The sequence below is a fragment of the Phyllobates terribilis genome, unplaced genomic scaffold (genome assembly GCF_046119375.1).
Source record: "Phyllobates terribilis strain yellow unplaced genomic scaffold, ASM4611937v1 Scaffold_11__3_contigs__length_659146591, whole genome shotgun sequence".
In the NCBI taxonomy this organism is placed as follows: Eukaryota; Metazoa; Chordata; class Amphibia; order Anura; family Dendrobatidae; genus Phyllobates; species Phyllobates terribilis.
Genome location: NW_027362771.1, coordinates 482360923 through 482374842, shown reverse-complemented (window position 1 = coordinate 482374842; position 13920 = coordinate 482360923). Strand labels below are relative to the sequence as shown.

The 13920-nt window shown below is 39.6% G+C and overlaps 1 protein-coding gene across 1 annotated transcript in view; it reads left to right on the top strand.

Annotated features, from left to right (window-relative positions):
* The window catches only part of LCTL (lactase like), a 40711-nt gene that overhangs the window by 21052 nt on the left and 5739 nt on the right, over positions 1 to 13920 (top strand). Inside the window, exons 4-12 of the mRNA XM_073653451.1 lie at positions 1074 to 1183; positions 3375 to 3503; positions 6167 to 6262; positions 6548 to 6602; positions 8815 to 8976; positions 9105 to 9379; positions 10475 to 10601; positions 11343 to 11542; positions 13579 to 13642. Coding sequence (XP_073509552.1) covers positions 1074 to 1183; positions 3375 to 3503; positions 6167 to 6262; positions 6548 to 6602; positions 8815 to 8976; positions 9105 to 9379; positions 10475 to 10601; positions 11343 to 11542; positions 13579 to 13642 — 1218 coding nt within the window. The remainder of the gene's footprint in view (positions 1 to 1073; positions 1184 to 3374; positions 3504 to 6166; positions 6263 to 6547; positions 6603 to 8814; positions 8977 to 9104; positions 9380 to 10474; positions 10602 to 11342; positions 11543 to 13578; positions 13643 to 13920) is intronic.

Here is a 13920-nt window from a genome sequence, read left to right as displayed (position 1 = left end):
GTAATGAAGAATATTTCAATAGCAAACTATGTGTAAATAACCTAGACAATTCCCATATGTAAAAGCTCATGTTAAAATCGCATGGCAATCGGATGTAAATCGGATGGTAGGAGAGAAAATCGCATAGCACTCGCATGAAAATCACATGACACTCGTCCGTTTTTTCAGTCCAGAAATCGGAACTTTTTTTCTTACATATGGGTATGAGCCCTAGAAGTGATCCTCACTGCTCTCCTCCTCCCCGTCGCTGCACAATGACCTCTGCACAGATCACAGAGCATGCTTAGAAAGCTCTCCTCTCTATTGCCATCTCTGGTCCATGTGGCTGCTGTAATACTTATCTCTAAATGCTCAGAAACTGCCCCCATAATCATATAATAAAAAATCTACAATTTTAAAATAAAAATAAGTATGTACAAACATGGGAGAGCCCGGTAAATCAACTGGAGCAGGGAGAAAAGAAGCTGGCCGTGGGACGCACTTGACTAGCCTCCTCTCTCTAGTCGCCGGGTGACTCTTCTGTTTTCTCTGAAATGCCAAGGCATGATTGCAGCCAGGCTCCGATTCATGCTGCCCATAGTTTGGGTAACAAATCTATTGACAGGTTCCCTTTAAATGTATTTTAATAAATCATACCAAATATAGCACAGTGACTATAAGGCCTCATTGAGACGTCATCAGTGGTGGATTTGCATCAGTGTGTTGGATCCGATTGTTATCAGTGTTTGTCAGTGTGTCAGTTTTCTCCTGCATCTATTATAATAAATAAATAAATAAAACAAATATGAAAATCGGACATCCCACAGATGTCACATGGATGGCTCCCAGATGGCATGTGAGTGTTGTCTGATTTGTTTGAATGACCCAGGATATTGATTAAAATGGGATAGGTCTCTGTGTTTTGGTGCAGACCAGTCGGTCCGCAGAAACAGACGTGAACTGCATCATAGGCTATAATGGCTACAAGTTCTGTGAAAAATGCAAACAGAACTCATACATGAAAAACTGATGTCTGAATGAGCTCCAATGGTGATTGGGGAGACTGAGTAATTTCCCCACATCTGTTTCCACAGCTGAAAGTGTTAATGAAAAAGGAATAAAATACTACAGTGATTTGATCAATGTTCTACTTGAAAATAATATTACTCCAGTAGTCACCCTATATCACTGGGACTTGCCACAGGTAAGACAATAATGTGCGCAGTACATTGTTGTCAATATGATTTTTCTTTTTTTCTTGATGAATTTTTCAAAAACTGTAAAGACATTCTTTTCCGGACAAACTGGAAAATTAGTCATATAGGCGATAGTTTCTGGTATTTGGTTTGACAAAACTTGACGTTCTGATTACATGTGTTTACCTGTGGATTTTCTGCATCTAATGTAATTCTATGGGGAAAATGTGCACATAAAGCTCAGCGTATCCACAAGTGAAATTGACATGCTGCGGATTTGAAGCACGCACCGCAGGTCAGATTACACGGAGTAGAAAAAAGCACAGGGGGCATGAGATCTCTACAGATCCCATCCACATTGCTGGAACTGTTAGACGCAACGTTTTTGACACAGTGAAAATATGCAGCGTGAAAAACTCAACAAAAGCTCATCATGGGAACACAGCCTAAATGAACAGGCCAGATAAGTATTAGGCCATGCTCCTATTTGTGAAATAGTTTTTTTTGTACTGCTGATTCTTCTGCAGGTGTCTGCACCAAAATCTGATATGATTGCGTTTTTGCATCTTCCCTTTTTTTGAGTGTTTGCTTTTTTAAGCTACTTTCCCACAATGAGCTTTTGGTGAGTTTACAATGTTGCAGATTTTTGGCACAATTTCTGCACCCATTAAGTAAAATAGGTTACTTGAATTTTTTTGAAAATAAAAACTCATCAAAAACTGATCGTGGGAACGTAGCCTTATGCTTCTTTTAGTGCAGAACTGCTGGGATTCTGCACTTAAAAATGCAATTGCATTTTTCACAAGCATTTTTTTAGGCTACGCATAGAAACCTATGGGTAAAAAACACAAAAAAACCACAGCTTAACAGCATCTTTAAATGCACAACGCGCATGAGTTTTTAGAAAATCACATTCACTTTGCTTGAGCCGACAATAGAAACAAATGTTATTCACAGAAAAAGCAGCGTTTTTGTTATATGGGAGCATGACCAAAGTTTTATGGTTTTTTTTCGGAGATGGGGCAATATTACCTAATAAAAAAAAATGTCCCTCGTTGTGCTATTTATGTAGGAGCACAAAAGGGACAGACTAAAAAAGAATAAATGGCTTATTGCCAGACTCTAGAGATTGTCCTTGGCAATGACAATTTGTATCATTGTTACAATATTATATATGTTGTAAATGATAAAGAAAAAGAGGGGAAGCGTAGATGGAACACTTGAAGGTGATATTACTCACCCTGTGAAGTTGTGCTCACAGGCACAATTCTGCACACATAGGAAATAAGATGCTCTTTGAGGGCTGCAGCTTCACCCACTGGGTTCCAATGGGAGTTCAGAAAATCGGATGACAGATGGTGGGAACGGGTGATCGATAGCGCTGTCAAGGAAACAGAGGAGTAATCTTTAAAATCTGTATTTATTTTCTACGCGTTTCGAGGCTGTTCATCAGGTAAAAAAATATATATAAAAACACCTTACTTGCAGACTGTTAGGGTTCTTTCACGCGTCCTGATATTTCCGGTACTGGAGATGTCCATGTGCACCTGTGTGGCACACATGTGCCGCCCGTGTGCCTCATCCCCTTGGAGGTTACTAACATAAAGAGCCCCAGGTTTTGTAACGTTTGATGGAATAAGACATATATACATGTATTTGAAATGTAACATGAAGTTCTTGTGACTCCTTCAGTTGCTATATTTCAAAATTGTGTACGGTATAGATCTTATTGCCCAGTGGCCAGTATATTCATGTAATGAGCACATTTGGATTTTTTATACATTAGCATTTTAAGAGTTTATGGTTCATGTAGAGACATTCATCCATTCATCATAGCTGAGCACCTGAATGTGAGCACCTAATTTGTCAGGGAAAACCCAGGTGGGTGTATATAACAGTCTGCAAGTAAAGTGTTAAATATATTTTATTTTCCTGATGAAGAGGCTTGAACAGCCTTGAAACGTGTGGCAAATAAATACAGGTTTTAAAGATTACTCCTTTGTGACATCGGTTTTCTGGGCAGCGCTATCGACCACCCATTCCCACCATCCGTCATCCATATATGTTGTATAAGAATTTATTATCTGAACATGAATTATTGTAAAAGCATAGTCTCCATAGATGAGGACAAGAAGTACATATGTAAATGGCAATTCTTACAAGCTTATGACAATAAGTATCTTCTCTTTGATCTGTTAGACCCTGCAGGAGAAGTTCGGTGGCTGGCAAAACATCACCATGATCACTTACTTTAATGATTATGCTAACTTGTGCTTTGAGAAATTTGGTGATCGAGTGAAATACTGGATCACATTCAGCAATCCCTGGGTGAGTAACAGCTCTAGAAAATAGGAACAGCGACAATTGCATACAGTGCATTGTGAAAGTATTTGGCCCCCTTGAACTTTTCTACCTTTTGCCACATTTCCGGCTTCAAACATAAAGATATAAAATTCTATTTTTTTTTAGAAGAATCAACAACAAGTGGGACACAATCGTGAAGTGGAACAAAATTTATTGGATATTTTAAACTTTTTTAACAAATTAAAAACTGAAAAGTGGGACGTGCAATATTACTCGGCCCCCTTGAGTTAATACTTTGTAGCGTCACCTCTTGCTGCGATTACAGCTGCAAGTCGCTTGGGGCATGTCTCTATCAGTTTTGCACATTGAGAGGCTGAAATTCTTGCCCATTCTTCCTTGCAAAACAGCTCGAGCTCATTGAGGTTGGATGGAAGGCGTTTGTTAACAGCAGTTTTCAGCTCTTTCCACAGATTCTCGATTGGATTCAGGTCTGGACTTTGACTTGGCCATTCTAAGACCTGGATACGTTTATTTTTGAACCATTCCATTGTAGATTTTGCTTTATGTTTGGGATCATTGTCTTGTTGGAAGATAAATCTCCGTCCCAGTCTCAGGTCTTTTGCAGACTCCAACAGGTTTTCTTCCAGAATGGTCCTGTATTTAGCTCCATCCATCTTCCCATAAATTTTAACCATCTTCCTTGTCCCTGCTGAAGAAAAGCAGGCCCAAACCATGATGCTGCCACCACCATGTTGGACAGTGGGGATGGTGTTTTGAGGGTGATGAGCTGTGTTGCTTTTACGCCAAACATATTGCTTTGCACTGTGGCCAAAAAGTTCGATTTTGGTTTCATCTGACCAGAGCACCTTATTCCACATGTTTGGTGTGTCTCCCAGGTGGCTTGTGGCAAACTTCAAACGAGACTTTTATGGATATGTTTCAGAAATGGAGTTCTTCTTCCCACACTTCCATAAACGCCAGATTTGTGCAGTGTACGACTGACTGTTGTCCTATGGACTCTCCCACCTCAGCTGTAGATCTCTGCAGTTCATTCAGAGTGATCATGGGCCTTTTGGCTGCATCTCTGATCAGTCTTCTCCTTGTTCGAGATGAAAGTTTAGAGGGACGGCCGGGTCTTGCTAGATTTGCAGTGGTCTGATACTTCTTCCATTTCAATATGATCGCTTGCACAGTGCTCCTTGAGATGTTTAAAACTTGAGAAATCTTTTTGTAAACTTCGCCACTGCAGTATCTCGGACCTGCCTGGTGTGCTCCTTGGTCTTCATGATGCTCTCTGCACTTGAAACAGAACCCTGAGACTATCACAGAGCAGGTGCATTTATACAGACACTTGATTACACACAGGTGGATCCTATTTATCATTACCAGTCATTTAGGACAACATTGGATCATTCAGAGATCCTCACTGAACTTCTGGAGTGAGTTTGCTGCACTGAAAGTAAAGGGGCCAAAAAATATTGCACACCCCACTTTTCAGTTTTTAGTTTGTTAAAAAAGTTTAAAATATCCAATAAATTTCATTCCACTTCACAATTGTGTCCCACTTGTTGTTGATTCTTCCCAAAAAAATTAGAATTTTATATCTTTATTTTTGAAGCCAGAAATGTGGCAAAAGGTAGAAAAGTTCAAGGGGGCCAAATACTTTCACAATGCACTGTAGCTATAGGGATCAATGCAGTTGCAACTGGCCCCCTAATACTGGGGGCTCACAGGTTACCCTCACCACACTATTGGAGCCCATACACATTAGATTAAAGATCAAAGAAAAGGTTGATTATAACCATAAGGGATTATAGTTCCTTTCAACTACTGAATGAGTGTTTGTGATCGCTCACAACAATGGTTCAGTATTGGCTGACTCATCGGCTGAAAAAATCCAATATCGGTCAATGTAGTGTGTGTAGCATTTATGTTACATTTATTATTGTGTAGGAGCACTGTTAAGCAGCAAAGACAGGGGCTATTGGGAGTAGCAGCAAGATGGGAAGGTTTTATGCAGTGATTAGTCATAAATAAAAGTCATCATGGTGGTCTGGGCTTGATAGAAAGTAAAAGATTAAAAAAAGATTTATTAATGCCCCTGGCTGCATTTATGGATCATTTTAAATACTCAACGATGCAGCTTAAGGCTAGGACTAAATGTCTTGCATGACACTAAAATCGCAGCTACACATTGCTACATTGGATGTAATGATTTTCTATGTGTCGTAACTTGTGTCATAGTCGCAAATGTTTCCGAATTTGTTGGATTTTCCGTACTTGGGTACATGTCACACAACCTTATCACCGACTTCAATATAAGCGCTAAAATGTCGTGCAACAAGTCACATAAATGTTTTTATCGCTCAACTTTTCAGAGATTTGCTGATGTCCGACACAAGACACCATGTTGCTCCAGCCTAAACCACCAATAGGTAGTGGCCAGCAAGTGACCTGCACTACCTTAGGTAGTGCCCTAAGTTTGCTTAGGGAAGCCCATTAGCCTTTAGTTACTTCCCTCAACAGCAAGTATATGTGAAATGCTTTCTCTAAATGTGCAGCAGGCATTTTATTATATCACTTTATCATAAGGTTCTAAGCCATAAAATTCAGATCCTGCAACGTTAGAATTCTTCACAGGTAGATGGACTGTTTTTTTTCACACAAAGTGTTGCTTTATCTTGTAGTCAATCGCTGTTGAAGGATATGAGACAGGAGAACATGCACCAGGCCTAAAGCTAAGAGGAACTGGAGTATATAAGGCAGCCCATTACCTCATTAAGGTTCGTCACTGACTATGTGTATTACTATGTTACCCAAAGATAAAAGGCTAGAAAGAAATACATGAAAAACGCTATATATATATATATGTTAGCTGAAATCATTGTATCTGTTGGCACCTTATGCAGCTTTCAGAGAAGGCAGAATGATGGTGGTGACAGATTGCCTTTAATTACACACAAGTCATATGGAAAATATTCATATACATCTACATACTGTATACAAGGAAAATAAAAATGATGGACTATGCCTTGGGCCTCTTTTAACCATATCTTTATATACTGCAGGCACATGCCAGGGTATGGCACAGTTATGACAAACATTGGCGCGGCAGGCAGAAAGGTATGAACCATTTATGTTCTACTAAAAATTAACTGGTCTGTTCTCACTAATTTGCATAATATGGTTAATAGATAATGAAAGGCATAGATGATTGGTTCATAGGGACGCTCTACTTTGACAACCCCATTGAAAAACTGGGGGTTTGACAAAGTATCACAAGTAACCAAACTTTCAGATGTGACGCTTCTACTTCTGGTAAATAAAGATGCGTTCAGACGGGCTGATGAGTACTGATAGGAAGCTGAGCAATCATTAATAGAACGATCGATCGTTCACTCTCCGTAGTGCATCAAGTTAGTGGCAGCACATCTTTTTTCACAGGGTGATGTGTCACTGATAACAATGATTTTAATGTCGGCATAAACAATCCAATCAGCCGACATTCATCAGGCGATTGACGGCAGGTTTATACTGGTAGATAATTGAGAACAATCATTCTTGCAATCGATTGTTCCCTGATTCTTGGCATGTCTTAATGCACTTTTATTTATTGTTATTGGTGATTATTGGAGACACAAATACTCTGTTCCTTAAGGTTAAGTACCTACGATGAGGTTTTGATGCTGCATATTTTCGCTGTGCAAAAAAATAGCATCTTACAATTCCAGTAAAGTAGATAGGATTACTAGAAATCTCATGCCCATGCAATGTAAACTGACCTGCGGTCCAAGTTTGAAATCCACAACATGTCAATTTCTCTTGCGGATAACAGGTGTGGGCAATATGAAAATCACACCTGAAACCAGATGAAAAAGTTGACTCAATCTTTGCATTGTGTGACTGTGTGTGCCGCACTAAGCATAGAGAACAGAAAGAGGAGAAGAGAACTGTCTGAGGACCTGAGAACCAAAATTATTGAAAAACATCAACAATCTCAAGGTTACAAGTCCATCTCCAAAAATCTTGATGTTCTTTTGTACTTGGTGCGCAACACAATCAAGAAGTTTACAACCCATGGCACTGTAACTTATCTCCCTGGATGTGAACAGCAGAGAAAAATTGATGAAAGGTTGCAATGCAGGATAGACAAGATGGTGAATAAGCATTCTCAATCGAGTTCCAAAGAAATTCAAGTTGTCCTTCAGGGTCAGAGTGCATCACTGTCTGCACGAATTATGCGTCGACATTTGAATGAAATGAAATGCTATAGCAGGAGACCCAGGAGGACCCCACTGCTGATAGAGACGCATAAAAAAGCTAGACTGCAGTTTGACAAAAAGTGAGTAAACCAATCGTTCTGGGAAAGCATTTTGTGGACAGATGAGACCAAGATAGAGCTTTTGGGTAAAGCACATCATTCTGTTTACTGAAAATGGAATGAGGCCTACAAAGAAAAGAACACAGTACCTACCGTCAAATATGGTGGCGGTTCAAAGATGTTTTAGAGTTGTTTTGCTGCCTCTAGCACTGGGTGCCTTGACTGTGTGCAAGGCATTATGAAATCTGAAGATTACCAAAGGATTTTAAGTCGCAATGTAGTGCCCAGTGTCAGAAAACTGGGTTTGCATCTTAGGTCATGGATCTTCCAGCAGGACAATGACCCCAAACATACTTCAAGAAGCACCCAGAAATGGATGGAAACAAAGAGCTGGAGAGTTCTCAAGGGGCCAGCAATTAATCTGCATCTAAATCCCATTAAACACATGTGGAGAGATATTAAAATTGCTGTTGGGAGAAGGCACCTTCACATACGAGACCTGGAGCAGTTTGCAAAAGAGGAGTGGTCCACAATTCCAGATGAGAGATGTAAGAATAAAGCTTGTTGATGGTTATAGGAAGCGATTGATTGCAGTTATTTATTCAAAAGGGTGTGCAACCAAATATTAAGTTGAGGGTGCCAACAGTTTTGTGTGAAATGATGTCCAATTTGCCTTTTTTTCTCTTTTTTTGTGTTGTTCCAATACACACAAAGGAAATAAACATGTGTTTAACAAAAGGTGTAATTGCAATAATTTTCTGGGAGAAATACTTCATTTTCTGGAACAATTTCAAGGGTGCCAACACTTTCGGCCATGACTGTATGGTTGGAAATAGTATACATTGCCTTGCCTATTTCTATTATGTTTCCATAATTTTAGAATCTTACCAAATTGAATATACAGTATGTGATATATTAAATGTAGAAAAACGCAGACCGTATTGCCCAATAAAAACAGTCCATTGTATTCACTGCTTCCGCATTTATTCTGTCTGTACATTCCCTCTTCTTCAGGAATGGTAGGGATCTCATTGACTACAGAGTGGGGAGAGCCAGTAGATATCTCCAGCCAGAAGGACATTGAAGCCGCAGAAAGATTTGTACAATTTAATTTTGGATGGTTTGCCAATCCTCTCTACAATGGAGACTACCCACAAATCATGAAAGAATATATAGGCAAGTCAGCCCATCGGGATGGGGGGAATTAGACTGGCAAAGTCCTATGTTCTGTTGGTTCAGTTAGGAAACTGTTTACCCAATATTAGCTTTGCCACTCTCATGTATGATAAATCTCCCACTTATAGGACAGAAGAGCATACAGCAGGGTCTGGGGATGTCCAGACTTCCTATATTTACCTCTCAAGAAAAGGCCTTTATTAAAGGTACAAGTGACTTTCTTGGGGTAGGTCACTTCACCACCAGATATATCACAAGCAGAAACTTCCCATCCACACAGGGGCCAAGTTACTTCACAGACAGAGATCTGACAGAGCTGGTGGACCCCAAGTGGCCTGAGCCAGAGTCAAAGTGGCTGTATTCTGTCCCATGGGGTTTCCGCAGACTGCTAAATTTTGTAAAGGTAATTTGGATATGTTATTATTGCTTGCCATTTCTAATGCAGTAAAGAAAGAATCCAACATTCATAGAGTTGCAGAAAAATAATGTCAGATTTATTAACAATGCAATCCAAAAACAGTGACGTTTTGGTCGAAAGGACCTTCTTCAGACAGACTTCATATGGTTCATTGCATGTAACCGCGCTAGGGAAATAGGGATTCAATGCATATAGGATTTAAGCTTGGGCATTGAATCCCTATTCCCATAGCGCTCTTATATGCAGTGAACCATATGCAGTCTGTTTGAAGAAGGTCCTTTCGACCAAAACATCACTGTTTTTGGATTCCTTTGCTAACAAATCTGACATTTTTCTGCAACTCGATAAGTGCCAGATTCTTTCTTCACTGAGTATATGGAGTGGTATCCCATCCAGGCACCATATTTTTATACAGAGTGACGTACATCCCATCTATATCTAATTCAGTAAACATAATCCTTATTTTCCCATAACGGTCTATTTAAGAAAAAAAAGGAGGATTTTTTTTTCCTGTTGGCTACCCACACACTTTTTTTAAAAATTCAATTCCTATAGACAAAGTGCCAGAAAAAAAAACTTTTATAAGGAAGCGTTATCCATTTATTTGACATTTATTTCTGCTTATGGAAGTTCAAAATGTAAAACTATGTAAAAAAATGTTTTAATGTAGCCTAAAGCCTCATTGCACTGGGCCAAATTACAGACCCATACAAGTAACGAGTCTTAGTCCTGAAATAACAACCAAGGAGGTCATTCTATATGCTTATAACATCATATGGAGGATATATAATCGTGTCATATGATGTAAATATTATTGCCTTGAACCATTGCTTATAGGATTGAACATCCTGCAGTAGTCAAGAGGCAGCACATGTAGTGCTTATGGCTGCACAATATATACTGTAGGCACTTGTGCCACTGGACAGGTTAATTGAACACGGCTATATCACTACATGTGGCCTTGAAGTGACTTTTTTAAAATCTTTTTCTCACCTCCATTTGATCAGTTATACTATCATATTTATTAATCTAGCACATTGCATTCAATGGATTAATTTTATTGCAATATTTTTCTGCTAGACCCAGTATGGAAACCCACTGGTGTTGGTAACAGAGAATGGAGTGTCAGAGAAAATGCAGTGTGCCCAGCTGTGTGATGAATGGAGAATACAGTACCTCAAAGGTTACATCAACGAGATGCTGAAAGGTGAGACAGGCATGGATGGAATCTGGAAATTTATTGTTCTATACGACTCCCAATTTTACCATTCAAACCATATAGTGTTCCTTATGACAGTGTAGAATGTGAAAAACACAGAATGCAGCATTTATCATGTACAAAACATGCTACATGCAGAGTGGCCATGATGCACAGGGACATAATAGAGACATATGCCGCAACTAGTGCCATGCAGGAGTCTAATATTAAGATTTGAGAGTCCTGAGTGGTTGATACCTTTTAATGGCGAACTGAGAAGATGGTAACAAATTGCAAGCTTTCGAGACTACTCAGACCTCTTCATCAGGCATAGAATAACACAAAGGCTGAAGAATCACATTTATACACAACTGAGCCCAAGAATGATACAATAGATGAGACAAGTGACGTGAAGCAGAACTATGAGTATTCATAGATAAGGAGTGTGAAAGTTTTATTGTCCTGTGATTGAAGTCTGGTCCATGGTTCGGATGACCCCACAGATCTGAGGAGCACATTCCTTAGTTTATGTAGAATGACATAAATCCATGTGACACATTCATTCCTGCACTGAGTGTGTCAAAGGTTATCATGAGTTTGTATTCCCAAATTTTTCTGTCTGAGATTTAAAGTTACCTTTTAATACCAGTAACTTCTTTTGTGTGACGCTGAGTCTATAATGTTACACAGTGGAAATGAGATGAAAAGTCAGAAACTTTGTGTAGTGAAAGATGTCTCTCTTTGTGGCAGCTATAAAGGATGGTGTTCACATCCAGGGATACACAGCTTGGTCACTGCTGGATAAATTTGAGTGGGATGAAGGCTTCTCTGAGAGATTTGGACTCTACTATGTTGAATTCAAGAGCAAAAGCAAACCTCGTTATCCAAAGGCATCTGTACAGTTCTACAAAAAGATCATTCGAGCCAATGGATTTCCTAATTTCAGAGAGGTAAGCGTTTCTCCACTGCTCTAAAATTATAATTTAATCTGACCCGTCACATACAATTAAAAAGGTTGTCTCAAGTTCTTAAAATACGTAAAATTGCAACGTGCTATAAAAAGACAGCAACTTTGTAATTTACCCCCTAATAAAAATCCTCTCTGTTCTCAAGAATGGAGCCATGTTTAATTTTTTAAGTTTATATACAACTAGGTACGTAGATAAGGTGCACATGCCGCTTGCAGGCTCTATGCTTTAGAGCAGTGTGTCCCAAACTCCAGTCCTCATGGTCTGCCAACACGTCATGTTTTCAAGATTTCCTTAGTATTACACCAGTAATGTAATTATTATCAAAGCATCAGAAATTGCCTCAGGTTCTATCACCTGTGCAATAGAAAGGAGATCCTGAAAACATGATCTACTGGGGACCCAAGGACTAGAGTTTGCAAAAAATTGATTTAGACTCTGCTCCCTGCACCCTGAAACTGGCCAAAATGCTGAATCCAACCAGCTTCAGTCCCCCAGCACTACTCCCATGCTACAGAGGCAAAGCTACCCTGACAGCTATGATAGTGCCCAATTCGGACTAGCAGAGGAGCTACGCTATTGGTGTCAATTGTTAATTTTCAGGAGCGCACCGCCACCACAAAGCAGGAATCCTGGGATGGTGCACTCCTGAAGCTAAAACATTAGAACAATCCAAATAAAATATCTGTAACATCAGTTTGAAAAGACAAGAAAACTTAGCGACAACCCGTGTGAGCCATACTATAAGCTCATATCTCAAAGAAAGATACAATAACTTTATTTATAAAGTGCCTACAGATGTAGGGCAGTGCAGCACTATGGAGAGCTTTGTAGGTGAGTGTGATAACTTTATGTTGAATTCTATAGTGGACAGATAACCAGTGCAATGACTGGCACAGGGTGGAGGCATCGGGATAGCAGCTGAACATTCAGGGTAGATTGGAGGGGGTAGAGTTTAGTGAGAGGAAGACCGATTAGTTAAATTCGTGTGTGTGTGTTATGTAGGATGTTTTGTTTTGCGTGACAAATCTTAACAGAGAAGGAAATAAGGTTGTGATCAGAGAGCAGGAGAAGAGAGTTAGTAAATTCTTACACTGAGCAGAACCGGGAGAAGACCACGTCCAAAGCATTCCTGCCTTCATATTTAGGAGAGTTTGTAAGTTGTGAAAGGCGTAGAGAAGAGGTCAGAGACAGAAGATGACCGGCCAATGAGGAGAATGGATTATCAATGGGAATGGTAAATTCCCTTATGAAGAGAATGGAAATGTCACTGGAGAGAAAGTGGGGAAGACAGGTTGCAGGTGATCCAAGAACTGATGGGGCTAACCTGTAAGACAGTCAACAACCGCAACACACAGGGAGAAGGGATGGAAGAGTCTGACTGTGTGGACCTCAAAAGAGGAGAATGGAGAGGGTACTGGGTGAGGGATGACTTGAAAAGCACATTGTGAGGAAAGAAAAAAGCCAACACGTCGCCTTTGTCTGTTCTCAGATCGTGGAGTGTGAGAAAAGTGTAACTCACCATACAAGAGAGCAACAAAGGAGTTATTGCCCAACTGTTCAATACAAGTTTCAGCCAGTAGGTTAAGAGAGAGTGTGGAGATCCATAGTCAACATAATTGTAATAGATTTTTTCACTTCTTATGACCAATTGATAGGCTCCTAACTTTGCGCTAACAGCAAGCGATTTGGTTCTGACACCAGTGCCATGTTCTAATTATACTATATCCTCCCGGGTGTGACTAATCCACAATAGAATATCAAGCTGCATACAACATGAGAGCCAAATGCAGCAGGTTCAAGAACCACATGCGAGACTATGTTTATATCTCATTTTTGTGCACCCTTAATCAGGATTATTCCCAGATATACCGTACATTTCCAACATATCCGTAGGTCCCCATGCACTGAGCTTATGCAAATACTATCATTTTGGTAAAATCTGAATAAGTATGGGTTGACAATTTTCTTTAAGCAGATGGATCACATATTAAGTTACTAAAATTTAATTTTGTCAGGTGGAAAACTGGCATCGGATCTCTACAGAGACGTGTTCTACTACCAACCAACTCCTAGCGGAAGGTAAATGGATATGAGCTGTGTATATGTCTGCAGGTGTGCCACTACTCAATAGTGTGGGGGGACCATGTAAAATAACGTCTTAAATTGAGGACCTTCTCTGTGGTATAGAAAATAGAAAAATGGTCATAGAACTCAAAGCAACAAAATCAGCAAAGCAAAAAAAAAAAAAAAAAGTACTCCACTTGGCAAAAACAGATTATAAAATATTAAAAGGACAGCGCTCACCGGGGTTGCAAAAGTAGAATTTTTATTACTCCAAGCCCGTGAAAAAAAAGCAA